Genomic DNA, 27,464 nt, shown 5'->3' with positions numbered 1-27,464 from the left:
TCAGAACTCTGGAAAAACATTGCTTAATCCGAAGTTACTCTGGCTCTGCATCAAAGTTATGAGAGCTGTCTGTGGAGCATTGGCTTGAGGTTGCTCTTCTGCAAAATAGCCCCAGAGATGGCTGGGCTCATAAACCCACAGAACAGGGGACTCATTGTGCTTTGCGACGCAGAAACTTTCATCTCCCTCTTCCTCTATATAGGACAGGAAAATGTGAGCCACAAAATCCATGAGTAGCAAATTAAACAAATGCCAGGATCCTAGGTTTAAAGAAAAACAAAAATAATTTTACCAACCTCTTCATTTGTTTATCTTCGTGATGTGTTCTTTTTTGAAGGGCTTCATTATAGCAACAGGCTAGACAAAGTACCAGACTAGCAATCATCAAATAGTACTTACAAAATTATGTACTTCCAAATATCACAGCAAAATAGGCACCAACTGCAGATTTTGAACAAAAGCCTTTTCCCCTTATTTTAGCTAGAGAGGAAAGTGTACTTGTGTTTATTCGCTTTCCTGTTCAAGTTCTTCCCCCACATTCATTGCTACTACAGGGCTTATCAACAACCACATATCATCCCCATTCTCCCCTCGGTCAGATAAATAATTCCACCTCTTCCCAAGCAAACTCTCCTACAGACGTCTGTATGTCTTGTATCTATGACATTAAATGGCCTACCTTGCAGCTTGGGGCATAAGTGCTGAAAGCCAAGAAAGACTCACTGAGGCCATTGACTTTTGAATCATACCTTGGTTGAAAGCCCTTACAGTAAAGAGTAGGTCTTCTTCCATGCCATAGATCTGCGTAGGAATTCATCAAGCAATTCATAACCTCTGCGTCCCACAAACATGTTTACATGGACATCAACAAGGAGATACCACAATTTATGTGAACGACCAAGGTTTACAGAGCTTTAAAAATGAAAAATACTGCCTCTTTTGATGTTACATATGTCTGAGAAGCTGCTGCTTCTGCTGTTTGTCCTTTTGCGCATCTTTAAATTATAGCAAAGGAAGTGGAAGTACTTGTTTATCTACGGGACAAGGAAAGGGACTTTTATACTTGGAGTTCAAACTGTACAGACCTGACACTAGTAGTCCATGAGTGTTTCTAACAGTCTTACAGGTGTCTTCAATATATTCAATAAGACTAAGCATGAAACAAAAGCTACCACTCTAGCTGTCCCTTGGGATAATACAGAGGGACACAGGTTTGAAGAGGGAGTAGGCTGAAGCAGCTTGCTTGCGAAAGAGGAATGTACAGGTCACTGTCAGCCAGCGTGGCTCAGCAATACATCCCTGAATGCCTCGGAAGGCAGACCGGTAAGGAAATGGAGGTGTACCAGCTGACGTGAAGCTCTGTGATGGAGATATGTAGAGGCACATTTGCTGGAGAGGAGGTGGAGCTGAAAGAGCTGTAGAGGTCCCATTAGCCCTGACCGCTGTAGCACTTGCTCCCTGCTGCCTTACAGGTAGCACGGTTCCTCCGATCACACTTGGGCATCACCTATGTGGAGGCTGGGCTGGAAAAGGGTAAAAGTCAATCCTAAATTCAGAAGTGTTTGGTTTTGGTACTGGTATGTGGTTTATTTTGGGGGGAGGCACACTGCATTAACATGACGCTCACACATTTCCCTAAGTAACTGTGTTTCCTCAGTGTGGTTGCTGCATATTTCGACTTGCAGGATGCCCTCCATTCCTGAAAGAAATGCTGAGATTTAAGAAATTTCTGAAAAGCAATGACCCTGAGTACAGAACTTCTACACCAGATGGCTTGTTAACATAATGGCTTCAGCCTTGTCCACTAAAACTCAAAATCCTACTGGAATAGAAAGCTGGGAAAGAAGGGACATTGATAGGTCATATAGCCCAACATCTTAAGGAACCAAGGGTATTAAGAAAGAAGATAATAATGATCAAATTAATTGGAGCATCACAGAGAAGGATTAAAAGACATTTTTTAACTCTCTCATACGTGAGAATAAATTTAATCCTAGTGTTACTGATGTATAGTAGGAAGACTGTCATAAATGGATGAAAATATCATTTGTAACTAGTTTAAGGAAGGCTCAGCAGAGGAAGAGATGCTCTCCATCAGTTGCGTCCCCAACCACCGACAATTGCAGGAGGCAATTCAGTAAACTCTTCTTGTGTCTGAAAGAGGGAAGAGGATTTCATCATCATGGGGAATTTCAATAAACATTATGCTTCCAGTGCTGTACTTGGAATTAATTCCTAATTTCCTCATTGCCCAAAATACTGCATGTAACATCGGAGAGTTTTGTGCAGAACTCTTCTGGAGGGAGAGAAAGGAACGATTATTTTATTATTACTGTAATGCAGCGGCTGATGGACAAGGGACCCCACTGTGCTGTGTTCCCCGCAGACTCAGAACAAAACTGGGGTCCCGCTCCAGAGAGTTTGCAATCTAAATATAAGGCAAAAGGTAGCAGCTAGATGCGGAAAAGGGGTGCGCACATACATGCACAAACACTGACATTAGCGGGGGAAGAATACTGAAGAATACAAAAGGCAACAACTTTAACATACCCCTTTGTTATGTCTTTGTAGGAAACACATGAAAGTACGGTTTTGAAGGGGAATTTCAAAGAAGATAATGAGGTTTTCTTTGGCTATTTGTGTGAAGCCCCATCCAACAGAAGAGGAAAAAATATGAAGGTGCTCCTTTGAAAATCTAAAAAGCGGTTGATACAGTTTGGGATCAGATGCTACTCACAGGAGATGGTGCATTTCTGCAGAATAAATAATAGAGAGAGCCTCTGAAAGGTTTTACAAATGAAGAGAAAGGCAGGTAGGGTTGATGCAACGTAGAAAGGGAAGAGACTGAACTGATTCAAGGCGTGGTTGTACCACTTCAAGCCACTTCGAGTGAATGTGACTGCACAGTGCCTTCGCTTCTCTTGCCTTGCACTAGTGTGGGATGGATTTGATGCTTGACAGCTCAGAGCCCTAAAACAGAGAGAAAACTAACCCAGCTAAAGGAGTGACTAGCTTTCAGTCAGTTTAACACCTTGAACAGGCTTGCTGCTGGCTAGGCAAGCACTTACGTCAGTGTAAGGCATAAGGAAAAGGAGCATATAGCTGTTGTCAGAGGAACTGACTGCCTTTTTGGCAAGTAGTTGCCGCAGTGGCTCTGCTCTGGCTGTATTATACAGAAAGAATCTGAAGGACTATTGATTATTTCTATCACTTGAGAGATCTGGAGGTTTTATGGTGTGGGATATTAGTGGCCCCAGCTCTTCATCACACCCTTCTGCTGGGATGTGCAGCTCTTGCAGGGAGGGAGAGCAGAGGCTCACACCTCAGGCTGCTCTTCCCCATATTTCCACAGACAAATGATGGCTTCTGCAGAAAGAGGGAGTCCTGCCCTTCCCACCATCTCCAGCTGCATGCTTCTACTTTCCTCCCCTCTGCTCATCCTACAGTTTGGATCAGAAAACAAATCTGGTTGAAAACTAACTGTTTCATTTCCCTGACCTGGCTAGCTACATCACCAGGCAAATGGTGCTGCTTGATGCAAGGAAGGGAGTAGGAAGAAGTGATGCCCTTATTGACTGTAGCGTGAATTTATGTCAGTTAAAATGATCTGGTGCCTCTGCCGTCTCAGGGCAGAAAGGGGCGCGTCAGATGAGAGTCACAAAGATCCTACTTACCAAAACTGTCTGCATAGTTGAGGGTCATAGCCTTGCTTACTGCACTCAGTAGGAAGTTCCATCTCAACTGGAAATCCGATGCCAGTTTTCTAAACTCCTCTTTACTCCTGCTTGGCTGCAGATAGAGGAAAAAATTGCTTTATGATCAAGTTGGTTAAAAGAATTCCTTATTGTGTTGCGGAGTATTTCCCTGTACAAACTGCATACAAAGGTGGAACAAGCAGGTTTTTTTGTTAGAATCCTAAAATAACTTAGGTTGAAAGGGATCTTTGGACATCATCTAATCCAACCTCTCGCTCAAAGCATGGCCAGCTTTGTTCAGGCCTTGTCCAGCCAAGTTCTGAATACCTCCAGGACGGAGATTCCACAGCCTTTCCAGGTAACCTCTTCCCATGCTTAACTACTCTCACAGTAATTTCTTTTTCTTTTTATCTATTGGAAATTTTCTTTGCTGCAACTTGATCCCATGCTTAACTACTCTCACAGTAATTTATTTTTCTTTTTATCTATTGGAAATTTTATTTGCTGCAACTTGTGTCTATTGCCTTATGCCCTGTAACTGTCAACCCCCAGGAAAAGTTCTGCTCCATCTTCTCTATATCATCCCATGAGGTAGCTGAGGGTTCTATGAGATGAAGGCACCACAGAGCTGCAAAGTACTATTCTTAATTTAAAAAAAAAAAAAAGAAATAATTAAGCTAAAGAAGTACAGTTTACCCTGCTTCTTCAGAAAGGGGGGGGGGGGGAAAGACTTTAACCACTGCCCAGACCCAAATTAATTGGTCTGGCAACCAACCAAATGCAGTGGTGCCATCAAGCTACTGCTAATTCTGAGTCAGTGATGGAACAGGGGTGGTAGAGTTGGTAACCGATGGGAAAGTGCATATGCGAGGACGATCATACTTGAATCTTTCACAAGAGCTAGAGACATTGTACTAGAAATTATCGCTCTCCTACTACCTGCTAAAAGTCAACAGTTTCATGAATCAACGATTTCAGGAATCATGAAGTGTTTTCTTCATTTTTACTCTTCCATTTTACACTTCATTTTTCTTCTGAAATTTGGTTTATTAGGGACTGTTATAATACGTGTCTACAAAATGAGAGCAGATACTGAAACCGCCCAAGTGGATATACGCGCAGAAATATGCTTGTAGTTGTTTGCACAGATGGAATTTTTGTGTGACAATTAATTCTCCCTTTTACTGCAGCATGCATAAATGGTATTTCTGCAAATCTGCAGTCTGGTCAGGTTGCTAGTGTACAATGTAGCTCCTGCAGACTAGTGACAGTCAGCATGTAGCAGGATAAATGATGTGGTTACTCTTTCTTTTCTGAAATTACTAAATTTTATACCTGAATGACAAAAGCCTGAAGATTTGAAGACACACAGTTCAGGAGAACACGAATATCTGTGGAAGGTGCCAGCAAAGACATTAAGTCATTCAAACCTATGAAATATAGAAGGGAGATCATTACTTGAAGTGATTGGCTTGCTTTTTGGTTTGTTTCTTCATTTTTTAGCTTTTTTCCTTTTATCTTTAGTTTAAAATATATTAAGACATCTGTTTATAGCGTTATGATTAATATAATCATACTGTTCCTTAAGTGAGGAATAGTACCCTACTTTGAAATCAGTCAGAATTCATATTTTTGTCCATTTCCACCATATCTACACTGACCTAATCATCATGGCAAGAATAAACACTTCAAATGCAAAAGCTGGAATTTGGTTATATGCAATACCAACTTATTTATCTGAGATTTTATGTGGTTGAGAAAAAAAAAAATCTTGTTTTATCTGTTGAGGGGGAGAAAACAGTTTTAAAACAATAACAGAAAATACAGAATATTCTGTAGACCATCAGAAATGTAAATTATATTGCCACATATCAATGCAGCTGTTACCCCAAAAGCTTGGAACCTGCCACTCCGTGCCAGACGGTACAACACTATTGCACCTCTCTGAATTTATACCCTTCTAACTGAGATGTCTTCCTTCAAGAAGGCAGATGGATAGGGTCTGTGAAACCGTGCTTATTATAAATAACAATTTGGAAAAGCATCGAAAACAGAGAATGCAATAAATCCCCCTTGGAAAGAATACAACCATCATTAATATAACGAGCAAATGTAATAAAAGCGTTCTGCGCAGCGTTTTTGATTTTAAGCCGTATATAAATGTTATTTAAATGGTTGTCCTGATGGTTCTGTGAAGAAGGCAAATTAATATTCCTACTGAAAGCAGTCAACGGAAAGGCTGTGGCGCATCCCTTGTCAGCAAGCAAGTCGGTGGCGGGCCAGGAACAAAGAGCCGAGGTTTCCCCCGTCAGTTCTGTGCACAGCCTCGTCCAACTTGGCCGTCTCTTGCTAATAATTTAAATGGCAGCCCATTAATCTAAAAATTAACTTGCCATTATGTTCCCATCCTTTTTCATTAAGCTGGCAAATGCATTATGTCATGGCTGCATACAAACTGTGTATTTTATTGTTTACAGCAGCACATCGATCCCACAGGCCGCAATACAGCAAAAGGACACGAAAGCTGAAAGGCCAATAGTCCTCGTCCAGTTCAGCATACAATATTAAAATCTGGCCACAAGAAATGATTTTGTGTACTTCGATTAATAACAGTGGAAAATGCGAAATGCAACTCTTGGAAACTTCTTTTTGTCAAAACGATAAAAAATGAACATGCCTCTTTGTCAACCTTCTTCTAGAAGATACATCATTTAGTAACACAAACCCCACTCCTGCTGCCACAGAAGGCTTTAAGAGAGAGTCAGAAGGGAAAGCCTTTCATTCTTAACCTTTAAAATTAAAAGGATAATATTACATGCTGCATTCTCATTTTTATTGGCTCTTTTCCAGTACTTCGGGTTACGGCAAAACTGTAATTCCCATTAGGGCAGATGCCATGAATAAACAAGAGGAAATACTGGAGCTTTAACAATGGCAAGCAAGGGCTTCAGTGGATTTCAGCAAAAAAATACTACATTTGAGTTCTATGTCATTCTGCAGCTCCTCCCGATTCCTAAACTTCTTTTGAAAGAGGTTTCCAGGCGCATCCAGAAATCCCTGATCGATGACAGCATGCAAGTCTGATCGCAGAACAGTGACTTTGCTGTTGCTGTTCAAGACTGTTCTCATTGTCTATAGAGAATAAGAAAACAGTTAATGCCTTTCATTTTCTCAAGCCCTTAACTCAGTCAAAAAGCTTCCCTTATTCAACACTAGACTTTATATAACCAGTCTCCAAATTGGGGGAAAAAAAAAAATAAAGGAGATGAATCTTAAGTTGTCTTCAAAGAGTTTTTTGTTCTGGGAGATACTCTTTTCAATGACACTCTGTGTTGTTGTCTGTGGCGGAGCAGACAAGGCTAACATGCTTGAAGTATCTGGGCAATTGCCTGGGCAATTGGTTTTGCCTAGAGTTATTATAGTTACGCCAAATAACGGTATTTTGTCTAAAATCTGGAATGGTATATCAGGGCCAACTTTCCCTCGATGGTACCTGTCCTTCGTACATGTTTCAATTAAGTTCAGAGGCAAGTTTTCTCAAATTGCCCAAACCTTTGAGAAGGTAAAAATAACATTAGAAATATGGTATTAGTTAAAATAATATTAGTTGGGATTTTATTCCATTTATCTGCTTATGAGTCATTTGTGAATGAATCTGGCTTCATATTTGTCCCAAAAAGTATTACTCACACAGATACTGCAAACAGTTTTCAGCCTAACATTTGATCCTCGTCTTCACTTTTTTTTTAATTAATTGCTAATATCACATGGTATTGCTTCAGATTCTTGATGAAATGATGAAAACAGTGAAGGAAGTTAAACCTGAATCCGTTAAAATTTGTTAATCCGTACATTTAGTCTCTCACTTTCATACTGAAATCAGTAATATCCTAAAGCCTTCGTTGAATTTTGGGCTTTTATATGAATAATCCATGTCCAGATGGGCTTTGCAGAGGGAAAGTATTTTTTGTATAATTCAGAAAAACTTCAGGATTCATAATCATTCTAACAAATCCCATTCACCAGGTGCTTACCATGACCCCACAAGCAGCAGTGAATGCAGCTGACCATTTGTTTGCAAACGTAATTCCCAATCTAGCAATTTTTCTTTTTCATCATTCTGCTAGCTTTACTGAAATACCAAAAGCACTCTGATTCTCACTCAGTAATCCCCTTCAGCTAAGTTAAAGACAAAGTCTTTTTTCTTATTTTACTTGGAGTTTCCAGTGTCAGAAGAAGAGCTGCTGCTTGCAATGAGAACACACGACCCAAAGGCTGGGAGGTACCGGGGCAGTACCTTCAGTACACTGCTAGCACCCGACTCCATGCCCCAGTGTTTTAGGCTGGTCCTTTTAGCAGTTGTACTTCACTATACTAAATATAATTCTCTAAATGACTGAGAGCCAGCTCAGGCAACACTTAAATACAGCTTACCAGAGGCAGGAATCAGCCCCAGGGAATGCCAAGCAGCATATTCACATTCCTTTCTTGCAGGGAATTTGCACCTTTTTATGCTCTAATTACTTCTGCATGTTCAGGTAGTAGCAGCTGTCAGCCTGCTTTATCTGCACATGATGGGAAAGTTACTTTTTTTTCTTTTGAATGCTGACCCTGCCAAAATTGTTTGTATTTTCTCACCAGGTGGCTAAATGATTGCAAAGTACTCTACAAGGGACGGTGTGGTTACACCGCTCAGAGGCTGCAGCTGCATCGCTCCTCAGTAGTACTTCTCAGTAGGAGAGCTCTCACCTGCTTTGACCATCAGCCTCTAGTTGAAATTCAGGTGCGTTTTAGACAGAGAAAACTGAGAATGATGATTAGAAATATCAAATGACTCCTGTGTGAGAAGATGAGATAAACTTCAGCTTCGGATAGAAATAACTGAGGAAGGATGTGATGGAGGTTTGCAGGGAGAACTGCATGAAGAAGGGTAGAAATTTTAAAATAATGAGAGTATTTTTTGACACAGCAAATAATCAAGCCCTGGAACTCACTATCCCAAGATGTTGTGGATGCCAAAATCAAGCTATTAAATACCAAGATGTGGGTATAACCTTCATCTCAGATTGCTGGAAGCCAGGAGAGTACAATGGAGGAGGAGCGAGGTATCACTCGCTCTACTCACACCTCCTTCACGTGAGCATCTGCTGAGGGCCACCAGGGGAAACGGGATACGAGTCCACACAAACCTAGGATCAGGTCTGATCGACTAAAACACTCAGCGGTCCTTTCTGAGGGATGTCCACCTCCCCATGAAGCATCTGCATGTTTCTCACAAGCTGCAAATTGTGATGTTCACACTTGCGGTGTTCAGCTAACCATTTTCTGGTGTGTGTTGGACAGGAGGGTGCATTTGCAGGAGAATGTTTAGCCGGTGTTTATTTCCTACCCTGTTTTGCTGGAGCCCGGTATCCATGGCTTTGGCAAGGTCTCTAACGGAAGTTGTAATAGAGGCTATGTGACCGCTGAAAGACTATGGGGATGCTCATTTACAAGACTTGCATAATTTCACTTATTGAAACTATTGTTTTTAAATTGCAATGGGACTAATCATCAGGTACACTGGAACTCCTTTGTCCTTCCCTTGTATTTTAAAGAGGCTCTAGAGAAGGTGCAAACATCATTTACTTGTGTGAACAGTGCCAAGAGCTCGTTAGCATGAACAGGAGCCAGGCTCAGAATGCGCTCGGCTGTAAGCATAGATCTGACCCAGATTCTCAGATCTGCGAGGTTTGCTTTGTGCTGGTTAAACAGCGTAAAGGGGACGTAGAGCAGCCAGAGGTGGCTGCTGCCAGGGAATTCCCCCCAACTAGGCTGAAATTATCTTGCCCTAAATCTTGAGGGTGTAAATTCAGTGTTGACTCTGCAGCATTTCCACATGTTAGGAATAGGTAGGAAAGAAGCAAAAAGCTACAGCCAGCCCCTTGATATCAATGCTCGAGCACAAGAAGAATGGTGCAAAGCCTGAGTGCGCAAATCAAATGACTGGAAATAGCTGGCACTTGCAGTCTTGCTGGATCACGTTCTTTGATGCATAAGAAGCACTGTTTAGAAGCACATGGAGCTGAGCTTTTCAAGTATTTAGTATCTCCAAGGGCTGCTGCAGTAAATGGGAACTGCGAGTGCTCAGCACCTCACGGAAGTCAACCTTCTGCCCATGTTAGTGCACCGATGCATGTTTGTGCATTATTATTATTTTTAAAAACTTTTTAAGAGTGAGGTGTGTCTTTTGTATGTTGCTGGTGATGAAGTTTTCCCATAAAGACAAGCTACATTTACTAAGGAAGAACGTGACACTGCTGTGCAGTCCAAGAAGCCACACTTCCCTTCCTCCCTCCCCTTTATTTTGGGGACACGGTGTAGTGACTTGAGCCAGGTGGCAAGTTGGGAAAATCTGGTACTTGGTATTTGAAGAAGAGAAGGCAGTATACCACCTGTTCCCTTCTGCTTTCCTCTCCATTTGTGACCTATCTGTTCTGTCGTGGCCCGGACCACCTCAAAACCCAAGGTTTTGGAAGCATCCAAGGACACCAATGGAAGGAAGGCTGCAGGGAGGGTACATTATAATTATGCAGCACTGAGTAAGTACAGGCTAATGAAACAATGTACTTCGCAGTGTTCAAAGGGTTAAAAATATGCAGCTCCTGGATGCATCTCCTTTGTCACTGTAGCTGAATGATATTGTAGAGCAAAAAGCAGGCAGAGATATTAATTGTTAGAGAGATTTTTGTCTTCCCAAGGAAAAAAGCCAGTCTGAGTGATGACCCTGAGGAGGAAAGTTCAGAGGATGCTTCCCTACAGCACTCCTTCCAACACCGTCCGGTCAGAGGATGGAGAAGATTTTGCCAGCTGATCCCTGGGATCCATGAAAAAGTCAGGGTCTCGTGCCCTTACAGACTTACACCTTACTTACTTACTTACTTACTTACTTACTTACACCCTGCTCCCTGACCTTGCAGCTTCTCTGCAGCCGGCCTATTAGCGATTTCCCTTGTGCAGGCTGCTGCAGCACTCGTCAGAGAGTGGTCAGGGCGCTACGTAAAACCAATTTTAGAATAACTCCAGCATGTGCTATCTGACTGGCTCTTGCATGGCTGAGCGAAGATACTGGAAACTGTCATCTGACCCTTCCAGCTTCTGAGATGTTCTCCTCTCCATGGGGGACCATTGACCATATCTCAGAGGCTTTCACGAATCCACAGGGAGCAAAAGGCCCCCTCAGCATACTTACAGTGTGGGAAGAGATGGGTAGGAGGGGGAGCATGGTTTGGACCACGGTCAGTATACAGCTAATAACACCTGTGCTGCTGCTGTTGTCCTACAATGGGGCATCTCATAAATAGTCCAAACTGCAGATGGGCTTCTTGAGTGAATGAGATGCCCAGCTTTTTTGTTTCACGGATTCTGGAACATACCTTGGCCATGTTAGAAAGGTCTGTCTTTCTCCTGAGTCTTTTTATAAACACTGTAACTTCTGTTAAAGAAAAAGAGGCAGATGTTTCATATCCTTAATATTTTACAGTCTAAAAGATGTTAATGAAGGCAGATCCTTTAAGTTAGAAAGTAGATCCCTAGGGGAGCAAGAGGCCAATGGAGGGCACAGCGGGGGCACTGAGCCAGCATTATGGGCTGGGGACCCTCGCAGTTCAAAGCTTGCAAGCAGAAGCTGCCCAGGTCACCACTCCTAGTTCACTGCAAATCTGTGAACCCATAACAGACAGGAAAAATACTCCTAATATTTTTTACATGAAATATTTCTTAATCAAGACTAATACCCTTTTACATGTATGGTTTAAGGTGAATGAAAGTAACGTTAATTCTAAACATCCTGTATTTTGATGAAAGTTTACATTCCCACCTTTATGCGTCTGTAATTCTGCAGCACTGTTAATAGGAGTTTCTTTGGTTCTATTTTCTCCTGTTTATAACGTGTTGTAATTATGACAAGCATGGTCCAAGAATATATTTTTTAAGAATAAAAAATAAAATAATTCATTCATAGTTACAGGAAAATTGAGTATAAAGCAACTTACAAACTTCTGTAGACGGATAATGGTTTTCAAGTGAAAATTTCTGTTTCTCTGAAGTTTGTACAAACCAGAAAGACCAGGATGCATATACAAAGGGTCACAGCTGAATGATTACAGATACTTCCATGCACACACATGTTAAAAACACATTACTAGGTTTGCTCTGTCAAGCATTCAAATGTAAGAAATGCCAGAATTAAGACTGTCTGCAAGTCTTCCCTGAGCATATGAATGCTAATGCAATCTTTTGTCTACACAGGAGCCCTGCTTTGCCACTGAGGAGTTGGTCTTCACTCAGTGAGCAACTGAGCAACGTTACGTTTTAGTCAGAACCTTCAGCATCATTTATAAATATATGTATGTACGTACATATTTACAAACACACACATATACACACACCTTTGTATAGTAGAGATTTTTTCAAATCCTCCTCTAATGACAGAGTCATAGTTTCCCTATGGGTCTATGGCTTTTTTTCCCTTTATATTGAACTGCGCTACAGCCATTAATTAATTTATCTGCATAAAACCACTTGTAAGGTGAAGAGACAGAACAATACCTAAATTTCAGAGGTCAGACTGCATATTATTCGGTCATCTACACAGCCAAAGCAATCATGACAAGAGGCAGATCTTTAAAAAGATTCAAGTACACTTTAATTTACCATGAATTGGGAATAATTTTGGCTTAAATTTGTTCTCACACGTTATCTGAGACTATTTACTTTTAACTGTATCCCCACTAACTCTAGAACTCACTACTATCGAAGTTACATCAGCTAAAAAAGTTTTCAAAATAATTTCTGTGAGTCTTGTAACACAATCTTCTCTGCAGTTTAAGCAAAGGTTATTTTATGAAAATCTCTCTATTACTGAAACATACCTTTAGATTTGGATGTTTGGAGCGGTAATGGAAACTCTTCCAAGGCATTAAGCAGCCAAAGTTCAACATTTTTACTGAACACTCTGATTGACTTCATGTGTTGCACAGGCACCTCCTCCAGGAAATCGTGAAGGAGGATGTTCTCCATTTCCTAGAATACAAATTCGTGATTGATTCATACACACACGATTGGTGTACTACAGATATTTACAGCAGCATGAAACAAAATTGTATTGGTAACTTAAATGTCAATGTACAGCAGCTCATTTTTTTCTTCCAATTAAGCAATAGCTAAGCTACATTTATTAGCAGAAGGAAAAAGATCCTAACAATAAACCTTGTTTCCTGAATTAATTACTAGACACTACTTAATGAGCTGCTGTAAATAAGAAGCAAATTATTTTGATCAGAAAACTGCATATTTCTTTGTGGAATGTCCCGAGAAATGCAGTAGTGTTCTCAAAGGAAAAATAACTCTCGTAATTTGGAAAACAGTTATCAGTCAACATTTGTGACATCACCTCATGCCAGAACCACAGGCCACATTTATAACAGCATACTCCACTGATATTAGGGACTTTCCAAGGAATATATAGCAGTAAAATGGAAGTTATCTCAAATTCCACTGGCTCCTTTCAAAATCCATACTGTGCTGTCTCAGAAGAAGCCAAAGAACAGACTCGAGGTACGGATGAAAATCCCACTGTACAGCACACAAGAAACAGCTGGCCCTTCTCCTCAGGTAGAACTACCAAAAAGACACAAACACATAATAACATAATTGCAACAAAGAAGTCTGTCTACAGTACCTTGAATAGCTGCCTGTCATAGCTTTTGAACAGCTGGCATACATCTGGCAAGGACATAAGCGCTATTCTTTCAGGCTGCAGAGACCTCCAGAATGACATGATACAGTCTTCCACCTGTCGCACAAAGTCCTTTATGAATTTTCACTGATTTTACACTTGTGAAATGTGAAGTGTAAGTCAGTAAGACAACACCCATAAGCACAGAAGCAAAAGAATGACCGTGGAGCTGGGCTTTTTGCCTGGCCCCATCCTGGCCGGGCTCCAGCATAAGTGGAAGCATCCTGGGGAAACAAGCTGAACCTCACAAGGCAGCGTAAGAAAGAGGAAGGAAAGAATTGTGCCATGGATATGGGGAGATAATGAAAGAGATGTGTCCATGGCCTTGTGTTTTGTGCTGGGCTCGGACCTGTTGATGTGCCAGGAGTGCTCAGGATATGCCTACAAACTCAGACTCTCAGAGCATGTTGTGTTAGTTAAGAATTCCCGAATAATTTGACTGAATGCTCCTTTTGTCTATAAATGATCACCTACCTTAGATCAAACCATCAAGTAAATAAGCTACACAGAAACAATTTTATCCTTCGAGTTGTTTGCTGTCATCAGAATGAGTGTTATTAAAGCAAAGGCATACCTTGTCAAGCTCGCTCTTTCTCACCATATGTAAAATATCTTGACAATGGCTGTAGTACTCATTGGCAAGCAGTGCAACCTGGAGAAGGTGACCAAAAAGAGGGTACAAAAAGATCACACAGGCAAAGAGCTAACTCGTTTGATGACCAAACACTTGAACGTACCATTTGGTAGGGGTATTTCTTCCCTAGCTCTTTCTCCCAAAGATAGAATCTGCTGAATTCAGGCCAAGGGTACTGAAATCTCTCTTGTTCAGTCTTCAGATAAACGACAGATGGAGAACAGTGCAAATTCTTGCTCTCAATGCATCAGAATTTATTTTGAACAATAAAAAAAAAAATCACAATTATCTTGTCAGTTCTGTTAAAGGTATTAAGTACTTTCTTTATATTGTATAACATGACTTTTTAATAAGATGTATTTCTTTAGAGGAATGCTTGTCCTTTTTTTTAGAAAGTAGGGGTGGATGAAAGAAACAAGCATGGCTGACTAAATATTTAAATCCTAAACAGCACGTGAATTTCTTTTCAAAACCAGTGAATATTTAATGCTATACATATCTTCCACATATATTTTCTATAGCACTCATGTCACAGTTGTAACCTTCTAAATAAGGCTGCAGATAGTTGGCTGTGCTGTCGGGGTGACAGAACATTTCTCATCAGCTGTCATTACATCCACTTCAGAGTACTCATTCCCGCACCCGAGTGCTCGCTAAAAAGAAGACAGACATCCAGTCTCTCCTTTTTTCCTCACTTCGCTCCACATAAGTTTGTTGCTCGTGCTCGGCTGGCTGACTCCCAACAACCCCGGCGTCAAGCCGTCCCACGACAGCACGCTTATGGGAGAACTGCCCCAGGTTAGCCTCGCGTCTGCCCTTTTCGGTGAGCGGGGGTTGCGCTCTTTTTTCTTAATCATTTCCTAGCATTTAAATACTTATCGTGCCAATAAACTCTGAGCGCACTGAAAAGACACCGGCTCAGCAGCAGGAGGGTCTGTTACCGTGGGCCTCAGGCAAGGAAGGCCGTGCCCCACTAGCTCCCCTAATACTCAAAACCTGGGCTGTCAGCCACAATTTCCGCTCTCAGCACAGATAAAATTATTTGAGCCGACATTAAGACAACAAAAATATTTAGCTACCAGGTGAAATAGGAGTGGGGGAAATAAGCATTTAGTGAGATTACGCAGACAAAGATTATTTTGAAGAAGATGACGGGTTAACCGTATTTCATCACACATATTCTATAGCAGTTCTAATTAAACACAGAGATAGACATTTTGTTATAAGTCTAATGTATCTGAAACTCACTGTTCTTTTTTTTTTGCTATTGCTCTTGTAACCAGCTGCATCTCCATAACTGCAGGCATTTCCACTGTGGTAAAATATACAACAGAAAAAAACCCTTTAAAAAGCTCACCAATTTAGTCTGTATTTAGTAAGAAAATGAGCTCAAACTGGATAGAGTGCACTAGGTTGGAGCACTGTGTTGGGGAAACAAACCCCGCTCTCTTTCCTGTCATTCAGCAGCCCCACGATTTTCTAACGAGTCTGAAGACCAATTTCTTAATTTTAAGATAAAACTGAACCATTCATTATAAAGATGGCAAGGTATTAGCCATTTAACAGTGCAATGTCTTCCAACTTCTTGCAACAAAATCGTGGGTTTGTATTTGTAGTTGCAGTTCATTTGGAATGATAATAATAATTATAAACATGCAAATAATGAAAGCATAATCATCCTTGTACTTTGATTTCACAGTAATTACGTTTTCTGCACCCTATATCAGTTTAGATGGCATTTTGTTTCTGACTTTCCCCCATTTACTTTGCAAGCCTGCCGTGATGTTCCACGCGGTCAGAATTCACCAGGACCTGCAGAGGCTCGACCACTGGCTTTTGGCTGGAAAGCCAGGGATGCAGGCACAACAGGCTGCTTTCTCGCTTTGCCACCCCCTACCTCTCTCCCTGCCTGTTTTGCTGAGGCTAATCCTACGGGAGGGAGAGGCAATGTTGCTAGCAAAAGGGACGTGCTGTGAGAGTTGGATTCCTCCAGTCAAGCCCCCATCTGCTGCTGACACCTGCTCACTGTCTGTGAAGGCATTTCAAACTCCAGGGTCCTTTTGGACTCGGCCGTTTTGAAGGGTGAGAGGCAGGGGCTTTGTAGAAAATGTGCTTCCACTGGTGACTGCCAACACTCAGGCTATCTAATCAGAACCTGGCTGCTGGGTTTCACTGCTGTGATGTATTATAAACCAGGGTACCACCATACGTCCTGAAGGGACAGAGGACAAAACGTGACAGCTTATCTGCTTGGAAACTCAAGCCACTGAAAATGCCTCCTCTCGCTCCTCTGCTGTCCACAGGACCGACCCTTGCCACCTGAAAAATTACCTTTCCCTCTGCCACTACTCTCTGCCATGAAGGCGGTGCTCCAGCGAAACAACCAAACTGGCTGCCCAAGACAGGGCACAACATTCACGTTGGGTATGTTTGGTAACACTATTGACTCTTTCTCCCAGACATTTTAGAGTTGGTGGCTGGACAAAGGGACGAATGTGTAAGCAAGTAGAGATGTTTCATAACGCTTCTTTCAAATGGGTCCTTCCTGCAGATTTCTAAAGACTGTGAAACAAAATTAATGAATATTTTCCAGCTCCTGCTCTCCCCGAGAAGGCGGCCAGCTGTATCTTCTGCTGCTGCTGCTATGGCAACACGTATCAGCATCTCTCTCCTCTGGTGGGCTGGCTCCCGGCGGCAGGCTGGGTCCCCGCTCCCCCCCACGCAGGGACGGCGAGGTGCGAGAAGGGGTGCTGCGTGGGTCCTCCTGCGCCCCAGCAGCCAGCCGGGAGCTTGGTGACGATTAAGTGCAACCACCTACGGAAACATCTATGTGGTCCCGCTGTTAGCCACGGGGGTTCGGACTCACCCGGTGCCCGTAGAGGTGCTCGGCTGCCAGGCAGAGCTGCTCGCTTCCCCTGGAGAGCGGTGCCTGGGTAAAGACAGGACACACAAAAGAGGAGGTGGGTGGGAGAAGGGGAAAATGGGTGTCAGCAAAATCACACGGAGTTTCACCGCGTCTCTTGCAGAGTTTGGATGATGCTATGGGGTGGGAACTAGAGCTAAAATGGGAAATACAATGGTGGGGATGACAAAAAGACTAACAGAGGAGGCGAACGGGAAGGACAAAGGAAAAATGAAAGGAGGGAGGGTGGTGAACGTACATGCTGTTGACTGTCAGATTACACTGAGATTAGAAAAGCTAATTTGCTAGAATCATATCAGATTTTTTTTTAATTAAAAAGTCATGGGTTTGCTTCACTAGAAAGTCAGAAGCCCAAACCTTCCCTATTACTAGAACCAAAAAGTAACTCTTACGAAGCCAGAACTCACTGGCATTTTTTTAACACTGCCGTACTCCAAGCCTCCTTGATCTGCCAGAGCAAGTACCATTTTAGGGAGAGCTTGTCCTCAAAGCTCCCACTCCTAGAGGTTACCCTATTGTAACACAAATCAGTAAAATACCAGATTCCCTTAAATCTCTATAATACATTTGGAGACCTCATTGGGTACAGTTGTGTTTATTTACGCTACTTTCACAACGTCATCATCAGAGTTGCAGTACACGTATCTTCAAAAAATCCAAGATTTCTAAACGAACCAACTCACAGGTGCTGTATAAGAGCATCCTCATCACTCCAACTCAGCCAACAGACACATCCGAGACCCCGCTGACTATCAAAATGCAAATGCCTTCTTTGTAGTCAAAGGCAAACCATTAAAATCTTACTGCCATTTCTATTACACCGACAAGCAAAGCTCCCAACCTGCCAGAGCCTTCACAGGCCCAGTTCCTCACTACCAGCACCATGTCAATTGCCGACTATCTTAATATGGTCAAGAAATATTCTTTTCAGTAATTGGAGAGAGTGGATCATAGTTTTGAAACCATCCCTTTCTTCACCAACCCGCAGGTTGGGTGGATGTGTTGGTCTCTCAACTGGGCTCCCGGCTCCATCTTCCCCTCAGGTAGATGCACCAGAAAAAGTATCTGCATGTTGGACTCTGTTCAGGCATGGGAGGGAGCAACAGTTATTTAGGACATTCCCTACTCAAACAGACATCCCCTGTCTGCCAGAGGGAAGTGGCAACAAGCCAGAGAAGTATATCCCATTAGCTGGGTCTGGTCCACACACCAGCATTTGGACTGCACTGAAATGGTATATTAAAAATCTTCTTCACTGTAATTTGGAAATTTCCACACCAACGCATTCTCAGAAATTGAGATGTTATGGGTCAAATACCCCTGCTGCAGTTATACGATTACCTCTGCGAGAACAAAATCTGTTCTTGCGGGCAGAAAAGTCTTCAGGTTTTCATTACTCTTTTCCTAAATTTCCATTTTCCAATTAAAAAAAAATCTAGAATTTGCCATTGCTGGTTTTATCAACTTCATTGGATCATGAAAAATTAATTCTGATTTCAAAAAGTACTGAACCCTACTGAGGGGACACTAAAGATGAGGTATTTCCTTGATGTGTTCCTATTTATTTGCAAAGAATGTACAAAACTCTGAAAACAGATGGAAACAAACTTGCTTATTTGGTCGAAGCTTCTGCTTATTTTGCATGTGGCCTAATTATTAGCACAGTTATGTGCTACCCATGCTTCTCTGGCTGTGTTTTGTGCTTTTTTTACTGCTTTCTCTCCATTTTTTCCTGCTGTCCTTTATCAGACACTAAGAAGTAACTGTGACACCCACCCAGCCGCCCAGGTGTTGCGGGTGTGCATGTTGGCTCGGGACAGGGACGTGTGGCTGCATTTAGAGTGGAAGCTGTTCTGATTTCAGCTGTCAGGCTTCACACAACAGCCTAGTGACTTCTTATAACTATCTTAAATGAAGGAAGCATCAGACAAGATAATTTTGTAGTTAAGAGACTTTTCTATTGCAACTAGAAAGATGATCTTTGTCTGAATATGATCTTTATATTTTGATTTTTTTTGAAATCTGAAGTTATCCCAAGAAACTCTTATCAAGATCATTAGATGGCTGGTTGATGTCAGCACTTTCCCTCGAATACACCTTCTTTTCCTTGGTTTGACCAAATTAAATATAGTTTTTTAGGAGTAGGTGTCCAGGCAGGCACCTCTGGCAGCTGACGGAGAAGGAGAGGGAGGCCTGCAGCCAGTGCAGCAGCTCCCCTACGGTTAAGCACGGGCTATAGTGTGTTCCCCAGCTGGTCAGGGAACATGGCTCGTTTCCATGAGGGGGACCAAGGACACAAGCTATGCTGGCATATGTGGTGCTTCTGGCTCCCAGCAGTGGCTAAAGGCTTTGTTTCTGCACCTGGCCTGGACTTGGCCAACATCGCTTCTTTGATTCCTCCTACTTTTTTGTAGTTTTTCAGCATGTTTCTATGCTGGGAGGGAAAAGAGCAACAATTCAAATTGTTCTGTTCTCTCTCTCATCTCTTCTACAACTAGAACTAGCAGCTCTTCTACTACACCCAGCGAGATTGCTGTTTTCAAGTGTTGCTGCAGGGAAACACCTTCCTTTCCCTGAAGAAGAAATACCAGCAGAGAGGCAGCCACAGGCCTGCAAAGTTCCTTGAACAGTGGCCAAGACCTTTCCTCGTTACAGACGTAAAATCTTAGGCCTCTTCTGGTTATACTGGGTGCACGGGTAGCAAGGGATATCACTTCAGTAAGGGTCTCATGGGAAACGAGCCTCGAGTTGCCTATGAATAATTTGTTTGGTCTCACAATAACCGATTGCCACTTGATCATCTGCAGAACCTGATCCTCTGCCCTGTCCCATTCTTTAGCGTCGTCACTCTATGGACTTCTGCAACTTTACTCTGCTGTAAGACCCGTGGAGAAGGGCAACAAACCTATGGGTATAATTTTTCCGTTCTCTCGCAGAGCATGCATTCAATTAACTATCACGTAAAATATCACAGACACTGAAACAGCTTTCATCATCACCAGGATATCTGGATGCTTAATAGCCTGACTTGTATCCCTCTAACTTTCATGCTATAGAAAAATGCCGTATCTCCATTTTAAAGAATGGAAACCAAAGTACAGAATTTATCCATATACACATTAAATTCATGTACAAGTCTGTAAGAGAGTGAGGTTATGAGCCTGGTCTCCAAAGTCCAAGGCATAGGCTGCACCTATTTTTCTTCTGTGCATTTAAAAGGAGTGTAAAACTGCTAAGGGGTGGCAGCATTTCCCTTCCTTTTTTCTGGAGAGAAACGCAGGCCTGTGGTTTCTTTATCTCAACCATGAGCTTAACCATGAGAACTCTTCCTCGCCTGCCTACAGCTGGAACGTGCTCATGTCTACAGTTTAGTCTGCCGAAGTATCCTACATTCATCAATTATTTTCAGACTTTTACTTTTTGCAATGAATTTATACTCATCTTATACATTTCCTAATTGTTGTTTCCTTACAAGAGGTGATTTTAAAATCTGAAATTTTAAAACAAAGTAAAGGAAGTATTTTCAAAGTAATATGCCTCATTGTTTCAAGTAGTAAAAAAACCCAGATAACATGATTGCATGTAGGACTGTTCAAAACAGTGCATTTGTACTTTAACACGTCTCTTCAGCCTACTGTTTAATACAGAAGGTGCTACAATGTCATGAAGCAACTGTCAGTATGTTTATTTGAGCTCCCATTTAGAGTCTCAATATATTAAACTCCTCTTTTAGGTTTGGCACGAGCTCCTGCTCTTAAGGTCTACATGGCTAAACTGTCCAATTCAAGGAAGTCTGGTTAGGCAGGGCATGTTTTCAAAATGGAGCTTCTCTATTAGGGCACAGCACTTAATGGCACAGCACTTTTATAGTGTGTATAATAATAAGAAAAATATAATACTGTTGTCAATGTTCAACAGATGATTTGCAGACTTTTATACACAGACAATATGTAGACTGTCATGTGACATTTTATGATTAAAACATATCATTAAAACATTTAAAAACCCAAACCTGTGATAATTTTTTTCAGACAGAAGAGAGCAATAACGTGCATAAAAGGAAGAATTCTTCTTGATAGCTATTCCATCATAATGATACCTAGAAAATAAAAAAAAAATTATGAACTGACAAGCATATGATTTTAAACAAGTCAGCAAATAATTCATATTCCTCCTTTGAAAGCAGATGGTCATCCTATTTAAACAAGAAAAGACCAAGTAAAAAAAGCTACATTTGTTTTTTTTAAATTCTCTTGAAAATGTATTTTTCCCAACAGAAGATAATTGCACAAACTCTACAAACTCTTTTTAACTTTTTGCCCTGGAATGATACCTTCTTCTAAACGAACAAGCATAAGCTGGGGCATGGGGTGCAACAGATTTGTACAGGACACCTTGTGAAATCAGGGACCAGAGTCCCAGCTGAAAGAGGACCCCGTATCCCCATGGAAGTTGAAGGATTTAGTGCAGCCATTCACGGTAGCTTAGGGACCGGGTGGCCCATCGGTGGTCATGGCAAGCTAAAACCCAAGAAACCCGCCAGACCTTCTCTAAGGTTTATCCCAACCTCGGTGAGCAGCGGAGTCGCCATCACTGCTACCCAGGTGCTACCAGCTGGCTCTCGCCAGGCTGGGTCACTGGGAAGCCAGGGGAGCAGTGCCCTGGTTTCGGGCCACCAGCAGCCAGCAGAGGGTAACCTTCTGCTGATGGGAAGAGAGAGCGCGGAGGCTGGGGGCTATCACGCACCGTCCCAAATCCTGCCAGCTATGAGGAGAAGCCTGGGAGTGTCTGCGGTGAGGCACTCCCAAAATAAAGGATCTCGCTGGATCAAGCTGATAGCAAGTCCAGACTAGTGGAGAAAAGTCGCAGATCAAGTAAGGGCATGTCAGTCTCAAAGCCTATACTTGACAGCTACTCAAAACGCTTGTAAAAGTACAGTGTCTCAATGCCCTTAAAACGTCCCTTTTTCCAGTCTGGATGTTCAGAGTGTGATTTTAAGTTTGGACATTGAATCGATGAACGAGTATCAAACTCTCTGTGCTCTAGAAGAGAGAGGGAAAGGAAAAGAAAGGACATGCAGGAGGAGGATCTGAGGTGGCCTGATTTAAATGGTTTAAAACTGTTTACAACATTTCCATTGACCACCAGTACATGCTGGGTCACTCCACAGATACGTGCAAGGATGAAAAACACAACACAGACATTAATCACGGCTGCCACCCCCGTGCGTCCCGGAGCCAGGCTTTCCTGACCCGGTGTCTCAAAAGCTCTGAGTAAGGTTGTGATGTCTGGCAGATGCCTCATGCAAGCCATGCTGTAAAAGCTATTACAACTCAAAGCGCTGATTTTTTAAAAACCAGTCTGATCTGGAATTCATGCCCTACCAAAGCAGCTCTGATGTGGTGATTTTCATGGAATTAACTCTATTTTAATGTACTTGGTGACATCACGAATCACTCTGGATCTTGCGACGTAATACAGACTTGCAACCAACGATTCAGCTGCTGTATTACAGTGGTGGAGCTGAAAATTCAGCCATTTTTAAATTTTATTAGAACAGCTATAAATAACATTTTTAAACAAAGGTAGCAAAACCAATACCTGGTACACCCTCTTGTGCCCAGCCTTCTTGTCCCCAGACCTGGGAAAACTAAACGAATAAGCTGAAAAAACAAACAGAAAATTAGAGATACTAGGTAAATTCATTCTAAAACACAAAAGCGTATCTGCTACATTTTTTTCTCCTTAATCACTTATTTTGCTTTCCATCGTTTGCAGGCTAATACCTGTTCTTACATACCTCTCAAATGGTAACTGCTGAACTGAACTCAATCAGGCTTTTGTGGATCGAAATCTAAGTAATTTAAGGGATTACCTCCCTCAGGTAGGAAATTTTAGACTAGTCTGTTTTACCTTGCACTGAAACACAGCCAGTGCACACATCAGGAGACCACCCGCAGTCAGGTGGGGTATATCAGCTAGGGGAACTCGAAGGTGCCGTGATTCTCCAGTAGTCTGCCAGACCTGCAAGCCTTACTCATTCAAATAGGACTTATTCACACAAGGGACTTCGCCTACCCACTCATTCTTGCAAGGAGTACTTGCAGGATAGGGCATGACTTATCTGTTTTGAAAGGACCTGAATCATCAAGCTGCAAAGCAAACTTTTGACCACCGTGGTGGTAAATGTGAACTGAGGTCACGCAGCATCTGTCAAGGTTAGGCCCTACAGAGTAATAAGATACTGTCAGGGTAATAATCCACTTCACTATGATTATTCTGCATGAGCTCTCCTGTGAAGAGAGAGACTAACCCAGGACAGCTGGAGCTAACATTCCCTATATAGGAGGAACAGAGGACCGAGTACCCAACATCAGTGAGGAGCGAGGGGAGACTCCACTCAGCAGTGCAAAGTTTGGACTCCATGCAAAGTGCACTTTGCTGGTCCAAAGGCCTGCTAAAGGACAAATTTCCCCAACTCACACTTGGGGAACCTCCAGTTTTAATGGTGTTGGAGTAGTCCTGTTCTTTGCACGTTTCTGCGTGCACCCACCCCAGCTGCTCTCTTTCTCAAGCTGCTGTTTTGGCGTAATCCCATTTTCCTAAAAGGACAGCCTATGAAACTGGGGCTTCTGTGGCATGAGACACATTACTTCTTCCCACTGCCTCTTCTACAGAGACAGCGGTGTATTTGGGCAGAGGGATAGGGCAGATGAGATTAGTAGTGTCTTAAATCATCACAGTTTGATTCAAAAGAGCTTGACTGCAAAAGTCCTTACAGTCTGCGCGCATGTAATGCAGTCAGGTTACTACAGCTCGATGAATTATTAATAGCTCAGGCCATTAGCTAGGCTGTGGTAACCGATGACATGTGCACCTTTAGTTTAAACCAGCGTTGCTGCAGTTCCTGCCCTCCTCAGCCTCTTGCTGCACGGTCCCACCTCCTGCTGCAGAAGGACAGACCATTTCAAGCCGCTGGGGAGCTGCACCCCAGCTCGCTCACTTGGGATGTGTTAACTTGCACCGTAATGCACTGGGTCGGTTAAGGCTGTGAGCAAACAGTTGCAAGCACCAACCTATAGCAGCTATGGCTCATCAGCTAAGCTCTTCTGCGTGACCAGACTCATGCTTCATCCATCCCAACTTAAAAGTAAAATGCATTAACTTAAACCGCAAGAAGGCTTAGCTTACAGATGGTAACTCAATCATGCTGGAGCACCTGAAAGTGTACAGACAGGATGGGATTAATCTTACCTATGTGGTTACAAGTTAGAGATGTCTAAGCTAGTCGCTGCGGACTCTGTAGTCAATGGAGAAAAACAGGCAGTTCTGAGGCACATTTCATCGGAGCTGCCTGAGATGACTCATTTAGGGCGAGAGGAATCGTATGTAACTACTCACTTCTCTCCATTGACTACCAAGAGATTTTAAGGTGACTAGTTTCACAGCAGGCATCTACCCTGAGCCAGGCAAGTTCTACCCATGGGCTTGGCTGATGGGTGATGATCCATTAAGCTACGGTAATAAATCACGCTGGATCAGTCACTCAAATCTTAATTGTAAGTAAGAGTGATTTAACTTACCCAGTAAAAAAAATTAGATTCAACAGAATTGAGATAAATGACTCGTAAAACGAGGTTATCCGCACAAATGAAATTGATTTCAGGCACAACTTTTACTTAAACTATTTTGGGTTTGTGTTAAACCAAGCTTAGTAGCTTCTACCATGGGCACTAATAGAATAATATTAGCGGTAAAAATAGGAACTTCTGAAAAAAAAGTCTTGCGCACCAAATAATCACAAGGCATTCTATCTTCCTTAATTTGTTAAATAAAGTTGAATAGCTATGAGTGTTTGTTGCAGTTGGGATTTCTAAGTGGTAATTGCTCTGGGGGTTGTATCAACCTCCATATATTAGAAGAGGGGAACTGTTTAAAGGAGGTTGGGTTTTACATCTGCATTTGTTTTGCTTGGATCATTCTAGAACAACTTTTTTAGGGTGTGTTTGGAGCAAAATCTCCCCAAGTATACTTAAAAAGGAAAGTATAAAATTATGTGACAACCAAAGGGGTCTTTTAAAGACAGAAGAATCAGCTCCTCAGGACGAGTTTATGAACCTTGAGCTGTTTACCCTGGTAAAGCTTTCTAAAATATACTTGCAAAAGAAATCATTGCTAGTGTAACATACGCTGGTTCCCTGAAGAAAATAAACTCCATCACAGACAATACTCTTTTCTCTAGTATAACTGTGTCTACATGAGGGCTTAGCGGAAATATATTAGAAAATACACAAGCATAATACATTACATATTCATTCTTCTCTGTTATTTAATCTCTTTTGATATGCAGTGTGTATATTTGATCGTCACATTTTCTGTTTAGGTATATCTGCTTCTTATCTTATATATCCGATCTACTCTGTACCTTTCCAAAGGTGGCTGAATTTACTTGATACTTGGAATTTGGACTGCAGCTTTCCATATACAATTCATATAGTAGCCAACGGGGTACAGTGCATCCTTCACACAAATAGAAATTATCAGCTATCCTTTAAAACAAAAACATCAATTGGTTTCAGTCAGAATGAGAAGAATTGTTAGCTTGTGATTTTAATAGTTCATCAGGTCTGCAGTGAACTCTGTAATAGTTACTCCAATTTTACAGAAGTGTAGAATCAAGAAGAGAGCTACTACTTTTATGTTAATCTGTATTCTGGGGAAAAAATGATGCCTCTTCCTACATATACATATATACATATTCTATGTTTGTTTTTAACTTTTTAAGTTCTACTTTCCTTGTTTCCAAAGTGTATGAGAGGTCATGTGAGACTCTGCTAAGAAATTAACTAGATCTCATTATTTCAAATAAGGAAATGCAACTTAGTAATATCATTATAACATTAACACCAGTACAGAAAGTATTAGCATCTCTCATACGGTAACTGTTGTTACATCAAAGGATGTAACTTTGATCTTCTAATTATAAAGGTCTCCACTATACCAAAGATAATAATATAAGCATTTTTCCATCTAAAATGTGCAATATGGTGTTTTGGGATGGAGAGTCCACAAACTATGAAGGACTAAATCCTGTTCTCATACAACCTCACTGAATTTAGCACAAGTTTAATAAGAGAACAGAATTTTAATTTACAGTTACTACGTGACAGAACTGCCAGGACTGAAACTGGTTAAGGTGTTTAAATAGTCATCCTTTGGCCAAATCCCTTACTCATCCTACTTATCAGAATGGTCATAGTAAAGTAAATGCGACTACTTGTGTGAATAAGGTGAGGAAGATGTAAACTTAGTTACTTATGAGCCTGAAGTATTACCTTCACCAGAAAAAAAGACCTTTAATTATGAGATAATGCCAACGGTTCCGATGTCAGAAGATAATAGCCTCCTGCAGTACAAATACAGGAGCAAAGCTGGAGCAAAGAAGCAGAGAGATCAGTTTTCAAATCATGACACACTGATCGTATGACAGTGTTTTCTTACTGTGACTCTGCTTCCGTTATACTAAATGATTTATGCATATTTAATTAATTTATCAGCTGAATGCTAGTGCAGCACAGTGCCAGTTACTGCATCTGTACTTATAATCGAGTTGGTTGGGAAAACAGACTTTTCATCATCACCAGGTGAGATAAGCCGGTTGGATTTTAAATCGGCATCCTCTCTTTTATTAGCAGCCTGATTCCAGGCGACCCAGTGTTTATCTTTCTGTATTAGCGTATTGGCAGTAGATAGCGGACAAGGTCTTCAGCAAACTGGCTTGCTAGAACAGACTGAGCAAGAAGATGATCGCTGTGCAGTCTGACGATGTCTACCTCACCTTTTATTCGTGCCTCCTCCCCTTTCTCCAGGGAAGAAGGCTGACTGTCTCCCCCGGGTTTCCCTCTCCCTAGCAAAAGGCCCCGAAATGCCTTGCTTTTACCTCCTCGGAGCCCATCTTCTCACCCACCAACCCAAGAGGCTGGGGCTGCCAAGCGCCGGGGCTGAGCTGTGCTGGGCTCCCTGCCAGCTCCTCACCGCCTCCAACCCCACCACCTGACAGCAAACGCTTCACGGCTAGAAATGAGCAGGAACTTGCACCAAAGATAGGGGATCTGCTGCGTTAATGGGGTATTTCCCATCATGGGGCTAAAAGGTGAATAAAATTTCTTCTAGGTAAGAGTCCTGACCGAGCTCTGCCTCCCAGCAGGCAGAAATGCTCGTTTCTTCTAGAGCAACCATCTCAAAACCCCTCGTAATTGAGCAGTCCCAGAGGAGATTAAACCTAAGTCCAAATTCATCCTTAATATAACACCACAAGAATCACTGAAGTGCAGCAGAAATTAATTCATGCTTCAGTAGCTGGTTTCTGCCAATAGTTTTGCATCAGCATTTAACTATTTGGTGACAAAATATTTGGGAATTTCATTTGGTGAA

The 27,464-nt window shown here is 42.0% G+C and overlaps 1 protein-coding gene across 1 annotated transcript; it reads right to left on the bottom strand.

Moving 5' to 3' along the window:
- On the bottom strand, nucleotides 1-27,172 carry RFX8 (RFX family member 8, lacking RFX DNA binding domain). Its single transcript, XM_009276168.1, has 15 exons — nucleotides 27,084-27,172; nucleotides 25,456-25,579; nucleotides 22,632-22,693; nucleotides 21,043-21,129; nucleotides 16,974-17,036; nucleotides 15,356-15,419; nucleotides 14,211-14,339; nucleotides 14,048-14,125; nucleotides 13,417-13,530; nucleotides 12,608-12,758; nucleotides 11,111-11,169; nucleotides 6,671-6,827; nucleotides 5,031-5,125; nucleotides 3,675-3,789; nucleotides 1-260 (listed from the first exon to the last, which is right to left on the bottom strand). The coding sequence occupies exons 1-15, from the start codon at nucleotides 27,170-27,172 to the stop codon at nucleotides 1-3; spliced, it is 1,647 nt and encodes a 548-aa protein (XP_009274443.1).
- Between the last annotated feature and the right edge of the window lie 292 nt (nucleotides 27,173-27,464).

The sequence above is a fragment of the Aptenodytes forsteri genome, unplaced genomic scaffold, assembly GCF_000699145.1.
Source record: "Aptenodytes forsteri isolate BGI_AS27 unplaced genomic scaffold, ASM69914v1 Scaffold96, whole genome shotgun sequence".
NCBI classification, from domain to species: Eukaryota; Metazoa; Chordata; class Aves; order Sphenisciformes; family Spheniscidae; genus Aptenodytes; species Aptenodytes forsteri.
The sequence above is the reverse complement of the archived record's forward strand: the minus strand, read 5'-3'. Positions and strand labels throughout refer to the sequence as shown.